A 20517-nucleotide genomic window follows, 5' to 3' on the forward strand; every position below is an offset into this window, starting at 1 on the left:
CAAAATACAGAACATGTCAGCAAATTGAAAAATGGCCAAAGGTAATCAAGCACAGAATAAAGACAATAGTACATAAATACAAGGCAAAACAAGAGTTAACTGACTGCAAAGTTTCTGGAGCTGGTCTTGCTGCACTCCAAGGGTGTGGCTTAAATATAGTTCAGAGGAGACTTTCACCAGGCTAGATGACATATAGCTGGCTCCCACCTCTCCTCCACAGGAGCTTGACAGCAGCAAAAGGCAAATGTAGGGGAGGGCAGTGATAGCAGGTCTCTCTCCCCTCCCCTCTTGGAAGTACCATCTGCTGGTGCAAGTCTTACAGCACTTAGGAGAGGAGCGAACGAGACAAAGAAGGAAGAAGCAGACAAAAGGAATTGGAACCATTGTCACACATGGAGTAGGGGAGGAGAGAGGCATGTTGTATGGGAAAGAGTGAAGACGCCATGCAGACTTTGGGGCGACTGGAGAGCGTTCGGTTTTTCAGATGTGGCCTTGAACGAGCAAGGCCAATTTTGGGCTGCAGATCCCCTGCTGCCTTGCTGGATCTCTTGAACTAGTGCAGTTGCTCTACAACAACACACGTGAAGCTGGTTTTTACTGCACCCAGGCCACTGGTCCATCTAGCTCAGTCTTGTCTACACTGACTGGCAGCAGAGCTTCAGATAGCACATTCCCAACCCTACCTGGAGATTCTGCTGACTGAACCTGGGACCTCCTGCAAGCAGAGCAGATTCTCTATCACAAAGCTATGGCCCTTTCGCCTTCAGTGTCCCACAATTCACCCTCCTATTTGGATACTGCTTTTGGAGATGAATACTGATCTTGGTCAATCCAGTTCCTGGCAGCTGAGAGGAAGTCTCTTTCCCCCTCTGCTTGCAGTTAGCAGTAGAAAGTCCCCTCCTTCCCCAAGAGCCGTTGCACAAAATTCATTTCTTGTCTGATTCCAGTTTATACCTGCCAGTTTTGAAGCACAGCTTATGTTCTCTTTGCCTTATCCTGCAGCTTGCGGCACTTGATTCCCTACTTCCAAGTTTCGGGGTGCAAAGCTTAGCATCTCCTTTAAAGGGGCGCTGCTGCTAAGTTCTTTGTCTGTCCCAACTTCTCATTGCTTATTGAATTCATGTGTCATCTTTTCTCGCAAGGGATAAAACACTTAAAATATCTTAAGTAAATAAAACGGATCCCAATGATGTGATGGGTTCTGGATATGAAGAGGTTAATAAAAGTAGAGTATTGGAATGGTTTCAGTTCTACAGTGGTGTTCTCAACTGCATCTAACATCCCACTGCTTTTTGGGGGGCGGGGGGAATCAGTTTTAAGGGGCTGCGTTTACGTGGTGCTTTTACACTATGCTGAGGATTAGGAGGAGTTGTGTTAACTTTTTTGGCGCAGTCTTCCCCCGCGCGCCTCTTGAGCTGAAGAATCCTGTGCAAGTCGAAAGCTGGCATCGTTTGGAACTGGAGCGAGCCGCAGCGGCGCTTCGTGGGAATCGGGGCGGGAGGGACGGCCGAGACGCGTGTCTGGAGGGAGACACTGGCGGAGGCCGGGCTGTTGTGGGGCGTTTCTGGCTCGGCCTGCAGAGGAGGAGCAGGAAGGGACGTAGGGGAGTTAGGGGGGAGAGGTGTCCGCCCAGCAGCCGGCTCCCTCCTTCACTTTCTCGGTGCAGCTGAGCGCAGCGCGATGGGGGGCATCGAGTGGGCCATGTGGGCGAACGAGCAGGCGCTGGCCTCCGGCCTAAGTGAGTTTTTTGGGGGGATCCGAGGAGGGAGGGGGATGGACACCAGCATCTCTTTTTGCCAAGTGGAGCCAAAGGGCCCCTGAGCAAGTGCAGAGTGTCCTTGTTGCCCCGGGCAAGGAAAAGCGGGCGATGCCAGGTTAGAAACTGTTCTGAGCCCCATCCCGAAATCTTTCCTTCGCGAAAGGATTCGAGTCCCTCCAGCAGGTTTGTGGTCCGGGAGTCCTCTCTTCCTCCTCCAATTTCCCTCACCCCCACAGTGGTGTGGTTAAACCAGAGTAAATGAAGGAATCTGCACCTTGCCCATTGCAAGGGGCTCCATAGCCTCAGTCCATTTGCTTTGTGCCTGAGTGGGTAGAATTAAAAAAATTGGGGCGCATCTTTTAGTGGAGTAGCTTTGGGCTGGGGAAAGCAGGGGGTGCAGGTTAAATGTGAGCGAGAGAGAGCCTGCCTGTGAGTTTGCAGAGCCAAGACTGAAATTCTCAACCCCTTAAGTTCTCCCTTCTTTTAAAAAAATACAGAAATAAAATGTATTTGTTCCTAAACATTGAGCATTCCAATTAAGCGTGCTTTTGTGACATTCCCAGTATGTCAGTGGCCAGCAATGATATGCCCTATTCCCCAGTAATCTCAAATTAGTCTTGATGGAACCGAATCTTAAACTTTGAATTTTCATAGTGATGGCAACAGTTTTTACTCGTTTTTTCCCAGCTCTGCCTTGCCATTGGGTTTGTGTGTGTGTGTTGTGACTCTCCTGGAAGTATTGCCTTGCTGTGTGGGAGAGCAGTTCACCTGCCCTGTGGTGGTTATGTTAAACACATAATACCCCCCCCCTTTTGATGGGGGCACTCTTTTTAATTGGGGCAGGAAGGAGACTTCTAGATTTTTGGAGGGGAAAGGACTTTAACCTGGCTTGGCTGTGACCATCAGAGCCAAGGAGATTTTTGTGCTTTCCTTTAGAGGAAGTGCAATGGATGAAAATAAGGAAGGAAACTTGATGTTGCCATTAGCCCAGGAGTGATCTGTGCAGGCTAGGGCATTTGCAAGCACACAGCCTTCCATTTTCCTGTTAGTTAAGGTGGAGTAATCAAGAGCCATATTGTGTATCCATATTCAAAATCATTAGGGCTGATTAGTTGGCCAGCATCACTCAATAGGACTTCTTGCAATAAGGAAAGTGATGGGGAAAGTGCGTGGTAACATTTGCTTTGATGTACCAGACTTCCCTGCACACAGAATAAATGTTCATTAAATAGTCAGCAACATATAATCTTCCTACAAACAAATCAGGTTGATTCCTCAATATATAGGTGGTTTGGAAGCACCCTGAGACTCTTATCAAAACAGACAGTCCACAAACATCCCAAATGAGTTTTTTTTACTGGGCGCATTGCTTAGCATCCAGCATCTGTTTGAGACAGCCCCTATACATAAGCGAAAGTGACCCAGGCATTTGGTGGCTGAAGGATACTGTTCCTGACAACCCTGAGATCCATAAATGAAATAATATTTTTAATTGTAACTGGGGTTTAAAAAAACATTTTAACTATTTTAGAACACTTTAAAAAAATGTGTTTGCCAACCTGGGCTCCTTCAGGAGGAAGTGGGGATATAAATTCAACACATAATAAATAATCAGAACCCAGGGGACTACAGCTGAGCACTCAACAGAAATGTGTAAATGTATCCAACTTGTTGTCATTATAGACTTAGTGAAATTATTTCATATTTTATACCTTTGATAGCACCAATTCTTTTTTTTCAAATTTCCGCACCACGTTTAAAGCGTGTGGCTTCCTTCAAAGGATCCTGGAAGCTGCAAATTGTTAAGGGTGCTGGGAACTGCAGCTCTGTGAGGGAATAAACTACGTTTCCCAGGATTCTTTGGAGGAAGCAATGTGTTTGAAATGTATGGTGTGTACGCAGCCCCAGTCTAAACATTGTACTGTTTGCTTTGCATCTGTCAATTGTTATGTACTGTAAGTACATACCTAAAACATGTACTCTCAACATAATGGATAGTTTTGCCTTGAGGCAATGTGAAAACTGGACGTATGTTTGTGTGCACATACTTGCACTTCTGGCTGCAAGTGCAGTTGTTGAATTTGAGAGACATAACATCGGCACATAGCCTGTGTTGATTTGCGTGTGGCCCTTAGCCTTATTTTTATGTAAAACAAAAGCCAAGACTCAGAAGATAAACAAATCTAATTCACAGATAAACCTTTCAATTAATTCTGGGATATATTTAGCCCCTAAACAGACAGCATCGTTAAAAAGAGAGTTTCATGGTACCATAAAGATAAAAAGATTTCTTGCAGCATAAACTTTCATAGAGTAGCTTTGTGTAGTGTTTATTTGTATGGTATGCTACAGTAAATCATTTTGTCTCTAAATTCCCACAAGACCCTTCCTTGTTTTCACTGCACCATTATTTGGATCTTTTGAAGCTGGTATCTTAAGATGACGCGGAGCTCGGGCTTCTTTGCCAACTCCTTTAATTCCTGCATAGTTCGGCCTTCGTGCTGTAATCACAGCAGTGCACAGAACATCCCGTTTGCTTCCACAGGCCTGCTGGTTCAAGTGTGCTCGAATGCGTCCATCTGGCGCTCTGCTTGACGCATCCCAGATGTCCGCCCAGCTCCTTTCAGACAAGGAGGGCCTGGTGGCACGGCCATGACACGTTCTTGCTTTTTAAAACTTCAGTTGCCCTGTGAACCAAAACACAAGAGGCAGCAGAAGGGAGCTATTTCTGGCTGCTTTCTCGAAATGACTTTGCCGCTGGGAGCCTCACATGCTCCCTTGACAAAATAAGAAATGCTGCCCAGGTCAGAGAAACCAGCAGCTCCACCCTTGAGTGCCTTTGCTGCAGAAGTGGGCTTATTGTCCGCACATACAGAGAAAGTTCCTTTAATCTGGGTTAGTGTGTTCACACAGACGGAGGAGGGCTTATGGCCTAGCACCTTGCAAAAACTTTTTCATGAAATCAGTGCTTGCTCCTGTTCCACACCCATCCAGAGCAGTCAGGTGGTGAGGCAACGACAGACTGGGAGAAGGTTTCACTTCTTGGTTCTTCTCCCTTGCAAAGATCTGATGCTGGTAAACTGGCCTTGTAGGAATTTCCCTGCAGTCAGGTGACCTAGTAGGAAGTGAGGCTCTAAAGGAAAGAGGCATATGAAGAGACCTGTCTGCTAGATCAGGCCAAAGGGGACCCATCTAGTTCAGACTCCTTTTTGCACTGTGGCTAACCAGATGCCCCAATTGAAACCTGGTCTTTCACCTGCACCCTGTGCAAGACCAAAATTTGGCAGGTCTCCACCCATCGCCTTCCATTCTACACATGCACTACATTATAGCTGTGACTCCCTATGGCGCCCCCTTGGCTCAGCTCTCACTCCGGGGGATCCGGCCGTGCTGCCCTAAATCTACATCTATGGGAACTGCCCCCTCCCCACCCCCCACTAACTTGGTTTATCTAGCTCAATATTGCCTACGCTGGCTGGCAGCAGTTCTCCAGGGTTTCAGGCAGGAGTCTTTCCTATCTGGGCTCAGAGACGAAGGGGGTTGAATCTGGCAAGTGCTCTGCCACTGGGTTATGGCCCTTCCCTGAGCTTATATCCGCCCCCTGCACCCCCACCCCCACCCTAAAGATTTCTTCCACTTTTGCAAACATTGGGGTTTCCCTGATGCCTCCTTCCCTCTTGCCAGTGACGTAGCGTGGGGGGGTGCAGGGGGGGCGGGCCGCACCGGGCGCAAATCCACGGGTTAGGGGGCGCAAATCCACGGGTTAGGGGGCGCAAATTACTTGCCTTGCCCCGGGTGCTGACAACCCACGCTACGCCACTGCCTCTTGCACCAAGAGGGTGACATTTTTGACTCCGCAAGCACCAGCAGAAACAAAGGATATGAGCTGATCTCGGAGGCAGTAGCATACAGGCATTATGTGACTCTTAGCTACTGATAGACTCCTCCTCTGTGAATTAGTCTAATCCTCCTAGAAGGACATGAGAAAAGGGTGTGTGGAGCAAGACTAAGGGAGTTCTTAGTTTTGATCTCATCTTGTCCAGGAACACAACCAGATGACTTCCGCCACAAGGACATAAGAAGAAGAAGAAAACACCCTGTCAGATCAGGTCACAAATGTAAATTAATACAGCCTCCTTCTTCACAAGTGGGGCATAACATGTGGCTAAGAAGAGATGTTTCATTTAGGTCAGACTAGAAGCCTAGCTAGGGAGAAGTCCTGAAGCCCAGCCTCTCACAGCATCCAACCAGATAGATGCCTTTGGGAAGCTCACAAGCAGGGAGTAATGGGATAGAAGCCCTCTCCTGCTTCTGCTTCCCCAGCAGCTCTTTGTGTGTGTTGGGGGGGGGGGTAGCCTGCTCTTGAACCTGGAGGCTCTATTACTGTAGGTTGTGGTCTGCAGTTGATATAAGTCTCCCCTGAATTGGCCTCTCCTCTCCTTTTAAAAGTCATTGAAGTGAGGGGCCATTTCCACAGCCCCTGTGGCTGTAAATTCCACAAATGAATGACGTATTGTGTGTGGTGGTGGTGGTGGAATCCTGCCTTTTATCTGCCCTGAGTCTACTGCTAATCATTTTCACTGGGCAACTCCAAGCAAGTAATTCTTTCTTAACAAACAGCTCCCCATCCCCATTCAAAGCTGGGCAGTGTGGAGCTTGAGGGAACATTAAGAGCGCGGCTGAGATAATGTGTGAAAAGTGCTGTGAGCAATTAAAGAATGCCTTGCAGCACCAAAGATTATTATCTGCTGCTATGGGTGTTCCTTGCCCTCACACGTTTTCAGTGAAATAGCAAAGACAAAGTTTCCTCTGAACATGCACAGAGTATCATTCATGGAAAGCAGAAAGTTAAGAAGCAGGAATTCTTAAGGTGGGGAACGGCTGTTTCTTTGGGAGTTAATCTCTGCCTCTGTCAAAGGCCCTTCCTTTATTTCTCAACCTGCCTTTTTGCCAAATAGCATTGTGCATATTTCTGTGCTGCTTTTATCCTCACAACAATCCTGTGGGGAAGGCCACACTCCCTGAGCTGCATGGCTGGGTAGGGAACGGAACCTGGGTCCCTCTGGTCCCAGTGCAACACTCTCTGACGGATGAGTGGGGAACATTCGCCAGTCCAAGGGCCGCATCTCCTTGTGGGAAACCGTCTGAGGGCCGCGTGCCAATGGTAGGCGGAGCCAGAGGTAAAAGTGGGCAGGGCAGCAGATGCAGATTTTACTCTGGGCACAGCAGGCTAGTTTTTACATACACACCTACCCAGCTCTCTCCATCCTCCATGTAGGCAAGTAAGAGGCATTACTAGAGATCAAGGACACATTGCAGCCACTCAAGGAAGGAGCAAAGCAGGGCTGGGGAACGGTGTGGCCTGCGGAGAATGCTAAGGGGCAAACAGAGAGGGCTGCATAAAGCCCCTTGGCCAGAGGTTGCCCACCCTGCTCCAGCCATTGCACAGCATCACATGGACTCTCTAATTTTAAGTGGCTTTTCTGCTCTTTTAATTTATTTTTCTCCCGTAATAAATACATCAATAAAAGTTGGACCATGAATTGTGAGCTGTGGGCTCGTTACATTTGTTTTGCATGTTGGATTTTTTTTTTTTAATGTTGATTTGTGGTGGATGGTGGTTACCGGTAGGTAAGCTTGTCTTTTTTTTCTTCCCCCCTTTTAGTTCTAGTGACTGGTGGGATCGTGGCAGTTGCTGGGCAGTTCAAAAACTGGCAGTTTGCAGCCTATTCAATGTATCCTTCCATGTGATTTCTGTCTCCTTTCTTCTCCCCCCCCCCCCAAGAAAACCCCTGGATTCTGTAGCCGCAAGATGCCTTGTGATTCTGTTGGTATCACAGAATCAAACAGGTGGGAGGCATCTCAAAATCCATCTAGTCCAACTTCCTTTTGACCAGTTCCCCAGATGGTACAGCATAAATAAATTAGGGTTTTGCTTAATCTGGTTGTGTGTGTGTGTGTGTGTGCGCGCGCGCGCGTGTGTGCTTGCAGAAGTCTAGTGATTACAAAATTGGAATTTCTGTGACTGAACAATTTGGTCACTTCCCAGCACTTAACAAGAGGTGGAAGCAAGGTTCCATTGGCCAAATGATGTCAAGGAAATAAAAAATAGTCGCTTTGCTTAATGCAGGCGTTCTGCAGAAGTATGAGGATTGCAAAATGTGGAATTTCTGTAGCTGCAGAAAAGAGGGAAGAAGGTAGGTTCTGTTTAGTAAATGGTGTCCAGGAAGTTGCAGTTCCATAGCCAGTCACTGTGGCTGCTGGTGAAAGGGCAGAGCAGAAAGGACTGAGTTGGCTTGTAGGTTGTGCAAAGGAGCACATGGAGTCACATCCTTCTGCTTGTGGGTTTGAGCCTGCCAGTCAGTGAGATCAAGCTCTCCCCCAGTTCAACCAGAGACTTACCAAATGCCCTTGTGCAGTTTGGTACTTCTCAGACTCAGTTTCCCACATGTAACACAGCAATCAGAGGGGCTTTGTTTGCAGGAGCTGTTGAAAGGGTGAAATGGAAATGACCTTATCCTCCTCCGATCTTTGGGTTATAGTGGGGGGATAAAAGAGAGCAGAGAATTTGCAAAGATTTGGCCTGATGAGTTCAAACCAATATGAAATCCAGCCTGGTCTGTTCTCTCTCCTGTCCCTGGACCATGTGTCCAGTTTTTCTGCTCTTCTATGTCCCTCAAAACTTTGGTGTTTGCTTAAAGTGGTTTTACTCCACTCTTTATCTGAAAAGACTCCCAGAGCAACCTAGGTGTGATTAATAAAAAACACGAGCATCCCTGCTCACAGACATTCAATTTAAAAGACATGGCACAAAAAGAAAAGAGGGATGGGATGGGAAAGGAAGAGGGGAAAAACAAATTTGACAACCAGTTCTTAAAGGTACAAGGGCCATTTTATTCCTTCATCTGATTCCTGGTGCCTTTGTGAGAGAATCTCAGTCTGATCCAGGCTATACACATACAGTAGTACCTTGGTTTACAACCATAATCAGTTCCAGAGGTCCATTTGTAAACCAAAACAGGTTGTAACCCAAGGTGCACTTTCGCCAATAGGGCCTCCAAAATTGTTTTGTTTGTAACCCCAAAAAATGGCTTGTGATCCAAAGAAAGGTTTCAAACTGGGACACGCACTTCCGGGTTTGACATGTTTGTAATCCAAAACGTATGCAAACCAAAGTACCACTGTAGTCACATTTTGAAGGCCACACCCACAACATACATTTAAGGCACTATTATATCACTTTGTGAGTCATGGCTTCCCCCAAAGAATCCTGGGAACTGTAGTTTGTTAAGGGTGCTGAGAGCTGTTAGGAGATTCCATCTTCCCTTCACAGAACTACAATTCTCAGAGTATTCTGAAAATTGTAGCTCTGTGGGGGAAGAAGGGTTCTCCTCACAACTCTCAGTACCCTTAACAAACAAACCTCCCAAGATTCTTTGGGGGTAAGCCATGGCTGCTTACGGTGGCATAAAAGTGAGCTAAACGTGCAGGTATGACCCTAGTATTTGTCTACCGTTTTCTATCTGCATGCTCCCCTACAGATAACAGGTCTCGGTCTCAAGGGGCCTATAGCCTGAAATAGCTTGCAGCCGTTTCAGTTTTGGTATTTTGGGGAAATTTTTGTGTTTGCAACCACAGTGATTGCAGAAAGAGATGCAGACTTTACCTCAGCGTACAGACTGCTTCAAACAGATCTCTCTCCATGCCTCTTCCACCCCCTCACACAGAGGAAAGGTTGTGTTGAGACAAACATGTGTGCTGCATGTGTGAACTGGCTCTTTGGCTTAATATTGCTAAGATACAAACTTCCTCCAGGTCACTAGTGGGACTTTGGAAATATTTTTTCTGTTGGAAATACACACACAAAAATTGTATAACACCATAACATAACATAACATAACATAACATAACATAACATAACATAACATAACATAACATAACATAACATAACATAACATAACATAACATAAAACATAACATAACATAACATAACATAACATAACATAACATAACATAACATAACATAACATAACATAACAACATATATACATTTTTAAAAACTCTTCTCTCATTTTCCGGGACTGAGCAAAGGAGGGATTCTGGGCTGTCCTGGATATCAGTGGCTACTCAGGAGAAAGCTTTCCTAGGATAATGGGGCACAAAAGAGATACCCCCCTTCCTTAACCCTTTTCCCCAAAGAGCTGCTGGAGTCTTTATATGCCTGCTGGAGTACCCGAGGGGGAAGCGGAAAAAGGGATCTACAATGGAGCGGTGGTAAGTGTCTTTTTTAAAAAAATGCTTTATTTTTATTTATGATTTTCAGGTTTATACATTTCAATAATTTTACAGTCATTCTAACATTTCAAAACTTGACTTCCCTCTATTTCTGTGGCTCCTTAAATTTATTTTTAATATCTTCTGCATATCCAAATTAACTTAATTTGATCATTTTTTGATCTACTTTAAATATATACTCTTATGAAACTGCATTACAATAATCCTGCCAATGTTCTTAACTGTTTACAATTTGTAAATATTCAATAAACCATTTCCATTCTTTTATAAGTATGGTGTCTAATGCCTTTTCATTTTTGACCAAGATTGTTATTGACATTGGCTTTCAAAATAGGCATTCATTTTAGTTATGCAGCCTTGTACCTGGTGTTGCTTGGGAATTCTAAGAACCCAAAACTCCAGCACACTTTTGAAATCAATGGTTACGTTCAGCACATTTCCAAAAGGGTCAGCCTGCCATCTTCCTTCAAAATGGCATCCAGTTGTATCCACACATAGACAAAACCCTGCTCCTTGAGCTCGGGAACTGTCTGGTTAAAATCAATGTAGTTTCAAAAGGTTAGGTCTGCCTCCTTCGTTCAGTATGGCTTTTGAGCAAGCTTCTGGGTATCACAGAACCCTTTGACAGCTAGAATCTGTGTTTGTCATTGCACTCTCTCTTTTTACTCCCATCCCCAACAGTGGCCAGAAGTGCTTCACAACTGTCGTGAAGGCATTTGGACCCCTCACTAGGAATTACTACGTCCGTGCTTTCTTGCACATATGGTAAATAATTCATTCCACTTCTTGACTTGTCAGTCTTTTTAGTATTTGAGGGGGAAATTAGACAAAAGTTTCTGCTTTCTCTCTCCAGTTAACTGATGCTCACGTCTCATGGAGACACGGGTGTGTTTGTGTGTGGCCCACATACATGAAACTCACATGGAAGTCTTAACTGGATGTGGTCGGGGGGAGGGGCATTACAGTGGGTCCCCTTTCCTTGGTTCTGCAATGTGGGTGGGTGTTTTGTTTACTCAATTGAATCTTAAGACGGTCATAAGATGTTGCGCTCGCCTCCTTCCTACAGTGCATTCTCCCTTTTTTAATAATAAAAAAAGCAACACTGTATATCTGAAGGCAATGTAGCTTATTTATTTAACAAGATTGATATAGCACTTATTTCCCCCCCAACCCCCCCCCACAATGTTCTGGTTTATGTAAAATAATATAAAATACTCAGAAGAAAATAGCAATAAACTCAGCAGACTTTTTAAAAAGGTGACATAATGAAGCCATCAAAATGTAGATAAAATGGACAGTTTTCGAAACAATATGCATAATAAAATGATCTGTCTTGGGAGGCTTCCCAAACAGAAAAGGTTTTAGCAGGGTCAAAAACTCTACAATGAAGGTGGCTGCCTAATAGGAAGCTCACCAGGTGACCTTGAGTCACTTGCTTCCTCTTAGTGTAACTGACCTTGTTATGTATTGAAGTTCTCACCCTGGCCACCAAGAGTATCATGTATATAGTTTTCACTCAGGTCCACGTCAGTTACTTTAGGCGGGAAACCCTGGGTTGTTGTTGCTACAAGCAGGCCAGCTGAGCTGTTTGCTGTTCAGTTCTGTTCCAGCTTACAAATAAAGAGCTGCTTTGGAGAAATCGCTGCGTCGTCTGCTATGTCTACCCACTATTTAACAGACCTCGCAGGATCATTAAAAGGGGGAGAACCGCGTACGCCTCCTTGAACTGCTTGGAAAGAAATGTGGGTTATAAATGCAATGAATGATATTAACAGTTCCTTTTCAGATCCTGGCCAGTCAGCTGGCAAGACTGTTCTTAAAGTAGGAGGGTCGGGCACAAGCTCCTGCTTTAACTTGCCAACTGCATTTATCTTATTCAGAACAAAAGATGTATGTCACAGGTGCAAAACTAACCTCTTGACCTCCAGACCCCACCAGCCCTGGCCAGCATGGCCAGTGGTCCAAGGATGATTGGACTCATAACATTTGGAGACCTGTTGGTTCCCCATCCCTGACATACAATGTTCAGAAGAAGTGTCTGGGCAGAAATCCCTTAAATGTCTGGGTGGGGAGATTTTCACCTTTCGAAATTTGGGAACCCTATTACCAGCATCCATTAGAGCATCACAAGACGGCATTAAATCATTCCACACATAAATCCGGGCATTGGGAGGAGACTGCCTAGCTGGACTGCTGGGATTCTTGGAAGGAATGGCGCAACACAGGTGATGCTCTGCATATTTCATTGGTGGCTGGTGCCCATTGAGACTGATAGGGCAGAAGGCAGAAAGGTCAACAGTAGGTGGTGCCAGAGCCAACTAATTCTATCTTTGTTCCCATCGTTCTTCTGCTGAGTTCATTGCATTATGGTTTATATGTAAATTGATTTGATAAGCTATCATAGAAGTGAGAAGTAGCTTATAGATTCTCTAAAACAAATACAAATAAATCTCTCTCACTTATTCCTTTTGCAGCTTGGCCGTTCCAGCAGCATTTTTACTGGCCACGATCCTCGGCACAGTTTGTCTCGCCATTGCAAGCGGCATTTACTTACTGGTAAGTAGCCCCCGCCACAACCCCCATTTGACTCCTGAATTAACAACAGCAACAGTAATAATATATACAAAGATGTCAAATAGTTAAAATGATTTGTAGCTAATGGATCATCCAGTGTTTAGTAAACTGAATGATTGATGAGTTAAATTTAAATAAATGTGCATTTTACCACAGTGCCACTCTAGGTGTCCTTTTAAGATAGTCAAGGAGAAAATGGAAAAAAATATTTGGTTTTTGTGGGGAGGATGGTCTTGGAGGGTTATTAGGTCCTTGTCCTGGAAGTTTATTGTAAAACAGAGTCACCCCTGTTTTAAAGCTTCAGTCAGTTTGCACAAAAGTATTCTCCCCTAATATTTTTTGCAAAGATCCAGGGCTCAGCTGTCTGATGGTTTTAGGCTGCAGGATCTGCAAGGCAAGCTTTAGTTCCTGCAATCCTTTGCTTCAGAGCCTAGGAATGGCTAGCAGCCCTCTAGCTCCCTCTGCTGGTCAGAGCTCATGCTACCTTTAAATACAAAATATTGTTGTAGCATATTCCAGTATTTCATGTGGAGCAAGAAATGATGTTGTACATCCTGGGGTTTATGATGCCTAGTGTGGTGTGGCAATTAGAGAGTTGGATGAAAGAAACCTGGGAGACCAGGGTTCAAATTCCCACTTAGGAGGCTTACCATGGGCCAGTTACCAACTCTCAGCCTAACCTACCTCACAGGGTTGTTGTGGGACTTGAATAAGAAGTAGGAGGAGAAGCATGTGTGCCACTCTGAACTCCTTGTAGAAGAAGGTGGGATATAAAAGCAGTAAAAATATGATGATGATGATGATGATGATATTAGTATCTCATTTTCTTATAAGTTTTTGTAGAATGTGTATAATTTATGTGGTGTAAAAAGCTTGTTTAATCTTAACTGGGCATTTGCTATCACTTATTTGAGTCTAACAAGATATTCAATTTTTAAAAGTGCTGAGGCCTCAGCTTTTTACCCCGGACTTTGGCACCTGAGAGAATATATTTTTAGGACTCACGCTCTTCTCTTCACAATGACATTTATTTTTAGATTCTTGTAACCCATCCTGAGACCTTATGGTGAAGGGCAGGGAATAAATCAAATAACCATAATCAGAAATGAATAGTGAAAATGTTTTGTATCCAACTGACATTTACTCAGAGTAGACCCATTGAAATAAATAGTTACATCCCTTAATTTAAATGGTTGTACTCTGAGCATGACTTACATTGGATACAACATAATAAGTCTCTCCAAGGCAGAAATGTACTCATTTTCCCTCTAGTAAAGATTCAACACATTTCCCCCCTTCCTCTCAAATCATTATTATTTGTTTTCATACGTGATACAAAAGTAAAAATAAAATAAACATCGAACAAAAATACAATGCAGGTCCATCGATGCATAAAGGGCATCAAGAAAAACGGAAACAACTTTTTAAAAAAATACACAGTTTCTGTGCAATGAACTCAGTGAGGTCAGCTGGCTGGCTTACATTGCCATCAGACCGACCGACTGGGGTGGGAGGGATGTGACTTGAATGGAGGCTATGGACAGAATGAGTCTTTGACAGAACAGGGATTTGCATCAGGGTTTAAATTCTGCCTTGAAGTATCAGTCGCTGGGAATTGCTGGTGTAGAAAGCGCTGTTAGACACTCAGGTTGTGCTTGAGGATTTCCCTGTGAGAATAGGATGCTGGACTAGATGGGCCTTTAGCCTGATCAGCAAGGCTCTTCTTAGGTTCTTTATGTTCTTATGCTGAGTCCAACCATTTATTCCTCTAGTTCAGCATCATCTACACAGATGGGCAGCAGCTTTCCAGGGTTTCAGGCAGCCTTACCTGGAAATGCCAGCAGCTTCTGCATGCAAGGCAGATGCTCAACCTCTGAGCTATGGCAAGGTCAATATAGGGAACTTAGGAAGCTTCTTCTGCTGACTCAGGCCATTGGTCCAACTAGACAGTGGCTCTCCAAGGTTTCAGGTGGGAGTCTCTCCCAGCCCTACTTCTGTGGTAGATCATCTGCTTTACATACTGAAGTTTCCAGGTTCTATATGTGGCGCCTCCAGGGAGAATTAGGAATGTAGCCTTGCCTGAAGCCCTGAGGTGCTGTTGACAGTCAATGTGGACAATACTGAGCTAGCTCAACTAATCTCGTCTGACTTTGTGTAAGGCCTCAGACGCTCCTGTGAACATGGGACCATGTGCATGCAGAAAATAAAAATGGGTTTTTCCCTTGAGATACCCTTTCCCCCCTCATATCTCTCTGGGGTTTTTCCTCCAGGCTGCCATCCGTGGCGAAGAGTGGCGTCCCATCGAAGTGAGGCAACGGGAAGCGCTACAAATAGGAGCCACAATTAAACACCCTCCAACCAACCCACCCCCACGGCCTCCAGCTGAGGCTCGCAGAAAGCAAGCGGGCGAGGTAGAAGCTGCAGCCCAGGATAACCCGCTGCCTGTTGTCATCGAGGCTGAATGAATGACAGGCCGGGCTGGTGTCCTCGAAGGAGCCTGAGGGGGCTTCTTTTGCTGTGCTCGGAGCAGTGGGGGAGGAGTGGCCATTTTGTGGTTGATCTTCAGATATTGTCCTCCTCTTCCAGCTCTGTTGTCTGCCTCTACAGATGCTTCTCCACAAGCCAGATTCTCCTCAGTCCTGTCACTTCCCCCAGTTTGTTCCTGGCCAGGTAGCTGCCATGCTTGTTTCACGACAGGGCCCAGCGGCGGCCATATTGTTCATCTCCAGAATACCCATTGGAGAATTGTGAAGCTCCAGGCAGGGATGACTCCAGCCGGCATCCTGAGAGTGGCAATGGCTTTCTCTTATCTTCATGGGGAACCTTCCGTTCTCTCTAGGATTCCCCATGTTTTTACTTTGTAATAAAAATTACCTGGTTGGTTGGTTGTCTTCTTTGTACGGTTGCGTTTCTTTGCTCTGTTTCACTTTCTCAGGGTTTTCTACATCCGTGGTTTATATATACATATGCATGATCTGGTTGGCTTGACTGCCATAAATTGGCAAAGGAGTCTGGCTCTCAAGCGATTACAACTTCAGAAATTATTTGCCTCCTAAATTAGGCTGTGAGAATACCTGGTGAACAGCCACTCAAGTGTAGATTTGTACTTGTATTTCCAGGTCATCTCCGGGTTAATGTGTTTGGGTTTGTTTGCTTTTTTGTGAAGTGAAGGAAGTAATTGGCTTCATGCTTTCTGAACCAGCATTTTGCAACTGGCTCCAGGTTACCGCAGTGGAGGTCAGACTTCAAGCTTGAGGAAACTAATTTGCCTTTTGCTAGATCCCCGAGGTTATTTATTCATTTATTACATTTCTATACCACCTGTTCCTCCAAGGACCTCAAGGTGGTGTACATGGTTTCCCCCTCCTCACTTTTTCTTCAGAACAACCTTGTGAGGCAGATTAGGCTGAGAGACAGTGTCACTCAATGAACTTCATGACTCAGGAGGGATTCAAACTCTGGTCTTCCAGGTCACAGTCCAACACACTTTTCGTTACACCACACAGGAACCAGGTGCAAAGAGCAGAGCGTAAAATTAAAAGAACGTGGTGCTACCAAGCAGTTCCTAAACCCAGACATTTTTTCCCAAATACCAGAACTGAGCTGTCACACACCTGCCATACAACTATCCTTTATTGGTTAACCCATGTTTTCTTCATTTCAGCAATCTGATTTAAGTCCCTGTGTATCATATTCTTGCTATCCTTTTTGAACAATTGAGTGTCAGAAATCTATGTATTGCAAATAATCCAGGGATCTGCCCAACTCTGAGTTAGTGGACCTTGGCAGTTGTAGCAAAATGCAACTTAGCTCTCCATATGCCCAATGTTTACCTGTGCGTAATGTTGGCTACCTGTTGTAAATAACATACTCGGGAGGATAAAGCTATCAGCAGCTATGAGCCATCATGGCTACATCCTCTGATGGAGGCAGTATGCCTCTGGGGGCTGTTTACTGGGAATCCCAAGTGGGGAAGAGTGCTGTTGCTTTAAGGTCCTGCTTGTGAGTTTCCCATTGGGGCATCTTGTTGGCTACTGTGAAAACAGGATGCTAGATTAGATGGCTCACGGACATGACCCACAAGATTCTTTTTAAGTCCTTAGTCACACAGTGCATAGCTAAAACTTTGACATTCTCTCCCACAAGAGGTAATGGTGGCCAAAAAGGCTTTAAAAGAAGATAGACAAATTCATATAAGAGGAGGTTATCAATAGCTACCTCCAGTATTGGGCAAGAGGCTGCTTAGCCACACCCACACCATTTTTTCCAAAGCATTATGATAGCACTTGAAACAGTCATGGCTTCCCCCAAATATTCATGGGAACTGTTGTTTGTTAAGGGTGCTGAGAGCTGATAGGAGACCCCCTATTCCCCTCTCAGAGCTATAATTCCCAGAGTTCCTTGGGACAAAGGGATTAACTACTTAAGTGTGGCTTAATTTCCCAGGGCAATTTATTTTTGGCGCCTGAAGGTGGCGCTGCAGAATCAATGTGGCTCTATAGCATGCGCCATCTCTACAATTGGAAGCAGTAATGCCTCTGAATACCAGTTACTCAGAATCACAAGCGGAAAGAGTTCATATTCGCCAAGTGCCCCAATTTTCCGGGGACAGTTCCAGAATTACAGAAGCCATCCCGGTTTCTGATTTGATCCTGGAATGTCCCAGTTTTCCTTTTTCCTCCCCTCCACATCTTGGAGAACAATCGAAAGCATACCCTCCAAGTGTCCTGGTTTTCCAGGGACAGTCCCAGAATTACAAAAGCCGCCAGGCTTCTGATTTGATCCTGAAATGCCCATTCCCTCCAGCCAGCACCGCAGCTGCCAAGCTCAGAGAGGAGGATGAGCCAATGCTTGTCCCAAGCGACGATGGTGGCAGCTGTGGTGGAGCATCCTGTAGCCTCTCCCTGACCGCTGCTGCGGAGTTGAGGAGGGTCAGTTGGGGCGGGGAGTGAGAAATGCCCCTATTTTCATCTGAGGAATGTTGGAGGGTATGGAGAGCTCTGTCATGCTTCTGTCTTGTGTGCAGGCTTCCCACAGTCATCTGGCTCACTGTGAGAACACGATGCTGGGCTAGGTGGACCTGTGGTCCGATTCAGCAGCCAAGCTCTTACATTATTAGATTAGTTAAAGGGATGCTACAACAGCAGCAAGAATACTCATCGCAAAGTATTGGAAGACACAAGATCTACCCACCTTGGAAGAATGGCAGATGAAGGTGATAGACTACATGGGATTGGCAGAAATGACTGGCAGAATCTGAGACCAGGGAAAAGAGACGGTGGAAGAAGATTGGAAGAAATTTAAGAACTATCTTAAGAAACATTGCAAAATTAATGAGTGCTAGAATGATGTGGTTTTAGAAATCAAGTGGAGTACAGCTATAAAGATTAAGTTAAAAGAAAAGAAAGGTTGACAATTAGATAAAATTAAGGGTGAGGATTTGCTGAACTAAATATTTGGAATGGGAACGCAGAAAGGGGAGGTATGAGGAGGTCGGTGAAGTAAGTTTTAAGAAAATAAGGTTCTGAAATTATACTTGTTCTTTTTTGTGTGTCTGCGTTTGTGTGTATTGTTTGTTTGATATAATTTGTGAAACTTTAATAAATATCTTTTTTAAAAAAATAGATTAGTTAAAGGGAAATTCTCTGGCAGAGCATCTTGGCTGCATGCAGAAGGTCCCAAAAGAAAGAAAGGTCTGGAACCCTGGAGAGCGGCTGCCAGTCAGTGTAGGCAACACTGAGCTAGATGGACTGAGCAAAAGGCAGCTCCCTATTTCCCCATGTACCATATTTTCCCATCTATAAGATGCCCCCATGTATAAAACGCCCCCTATTTTTGCGGCAACAACCAATCGCCAGTCCACCTTCAGCACTATCTGTGTATAAGACGCCCCCTAAATTTTGATATTATTTCTTAGGAAAAAAACCTAGCCTTATACAGTAAAAGTCCAAATTTTGTGTGTGTGCGTGCGCGCGCAATTTACAGCTTTGTGTTTTACCTTGGCTTTTCAGTGATGTAATAAAAGTGATTAGTGCTTTGTGAGTCTGTGCCATGTGGTGGGTGTGGCCAGATGTGTGTGTTCACAGCTGCAGTCAATTCAGGCCACTTTCCCACCAGCGAATTGATCAGAAGGGTTGGCACCAGTGGGAAACACTCCTTAGCACACTTTTACTGAAGCATCTCAAAAAGGATGCATAGAAGGGCAGCAAACACTGTGGCAGCTTTCCTACAAGGAAAACTTTAGCACATTTGTGGTTGACTGAGGTTGAGGTGGGGGGGTAGAACATGAATTAAGAGGGTTATATAATTATGCATTAGTGATGTATGGAAGTGAGAGCTGGACCATAAAGAAGACTGATCGCCGAAGAATTGATGCTTTTGAATTATGGTGCTGGAGGAGACTCTTGAGAGTCCCATGGACTGCAAGAAGATCAAACGTATCCATTCTTAAGGAAATCAGCCCTGAGTGCTCACTGGAAGGACAGATCTTGAAGCTGAGGCTCCAATACTTTGGCCACCTCATGAGAAGAGAAGACTCCTTGGAAAAGACCCTGATGTTGGGAAAGATGGAGGGCACAAGGAGAAGGGGACGACAGAGGACAAGACGGTTGGATAGTGTCTTTGAAGCTACAAACATGAGTCTGACCAAACTGCGGGAGACAGTGGAAGACAGGAGTGCCTGGCATGCTCTGGTCCATGGGGTCACAAAGAGTCGGACACGACTAAATGACTAAACAACAACATAATTATGCATCCTGTGGATAAAGTAAACAGAGGCACTGTCCCCCCCTTCCCATACTTACCCTCAAGGTCATCTCCATGATATTGATTGACAAGCAATGGTGTAGTTGTGAAAATTTAGGGGGAGCACAGCTCTGGGACTTTTTTCAGAGCAGGAGTGAAGTCAATGATGTCAACTGTCTTAAGTGTCAGGGAAACCGCTCTGGCAAGTGAATAAGGAGGCTTTCAAGTTTGCTTTTCTTTTTTGAAGTTACCGTATTTTTCGCTCTATAACACGCACCCGACCATAACACGCACATAGTTTTTAGAGGAGGAAAGTCCGCAGGCATGCCACCCGTAGGCATTCCCTCCATAACACGCACAGACATTTCCCCTTACTTTTTAGGAGGAAAAAAGTGAGTGTTATGGTGCAAAAAATACGGTAGTCTGTGGTTCCAATGAATAACTACAGGCTACATGCATTTCAGCTGGCTGAAGACCTTTTCGTTGCAGCTCAGTGTGTGTTTTGCAAATGTAGCCAGTCAGAAGCAAGCATGGCTAACTTCTGTGCAGCTTACTCTTAGGTACTGTAATTATGCACAATCATACCAATTCTGAGCAGCTGGGTCTAATGCTTTGTATGTTTACTGTGTGCGCATGTATATAATGTTTGGCGAAGCTGCTTCCATTTTGGAGCTTTCCTTGTGGGCGGGGGCTGTTATTCTGAGCTAGTATTTCAAAATTCACCACTGTTGGTGAGAGATGCAGAGTGAGAACAGGTAAGTGATTTGCAGAAAACAAATTCACTGGATTTTCTGTCATAAGATGGGATGGTGGTCAACAAAGGAGAAGGAGGTCTTTCAATAACTATCCGCCATTACTGAGAACATAAAAGAGCTGTGTTGGATCAGTCCAAAGGCTTGTCTGGTCCAGCCTCCTGTTTTCAAAGTGGCCAGCTGGCTATTGAAAGCCCACAAGCTACAGCAATTGCCCACTTGCAATTCCCAGCAACTGGTATTCAGAAGCACTTCTGCCTCTGAGAATTAAGGTGGAACATTGCCACCATTGATAGCCTTGTGCTCGATTTATTCACCCAATCCTTTTTTTAAAGTCATCCAAGTTGGTGGCCATCACTGCTTCTTGTGGGGGCAAATGACACGGTTTATCTA

General features: G+C 44.9%; 1 protein-coding gene across 1 annotated transcript; it reads left to right on the forward strand.

The window, feature by feature from the left end:
* The first annotated feature begins 1595 nt into the window (after positions 1 to 1595).
* Positions 1596 to 15519, forward strand: CYBA (cytochrome b-245 alpha chain). Its single transcript, XM_083513853.1, has 6 exons — positions 1596 to 1738; positions 7425 to 7494; positions 9959 to 10033; positions 10736 to 10819; positions 12529 to 12610; positions 14899 to 15519. Exons 1-6 carry the CDS (start codon positions 1681 to 1683, stop codon positions 15091 to 15093), a joined length of 564 nt encoding a protein of 187 aa, XP_083369979.1. The 5' UTR covers positions 1596 to 1680; the 3' UTR covers positions 15094 to 15519.
* The last annotated feature ends 4998 nt before the right edge of the window (positions 15520 to 20517 follow it).

Source organism: Podarcis liolepis, assembly GCF_965112155.1.
Source record: "Podarcis liolepis genome assembly, chromosome: 7".
NCBI lineage: Eukaryota > Metazoa > Chordata > Lepidosauria > Squamata > Lacertidae > Podarcis > Podarcis liolepis.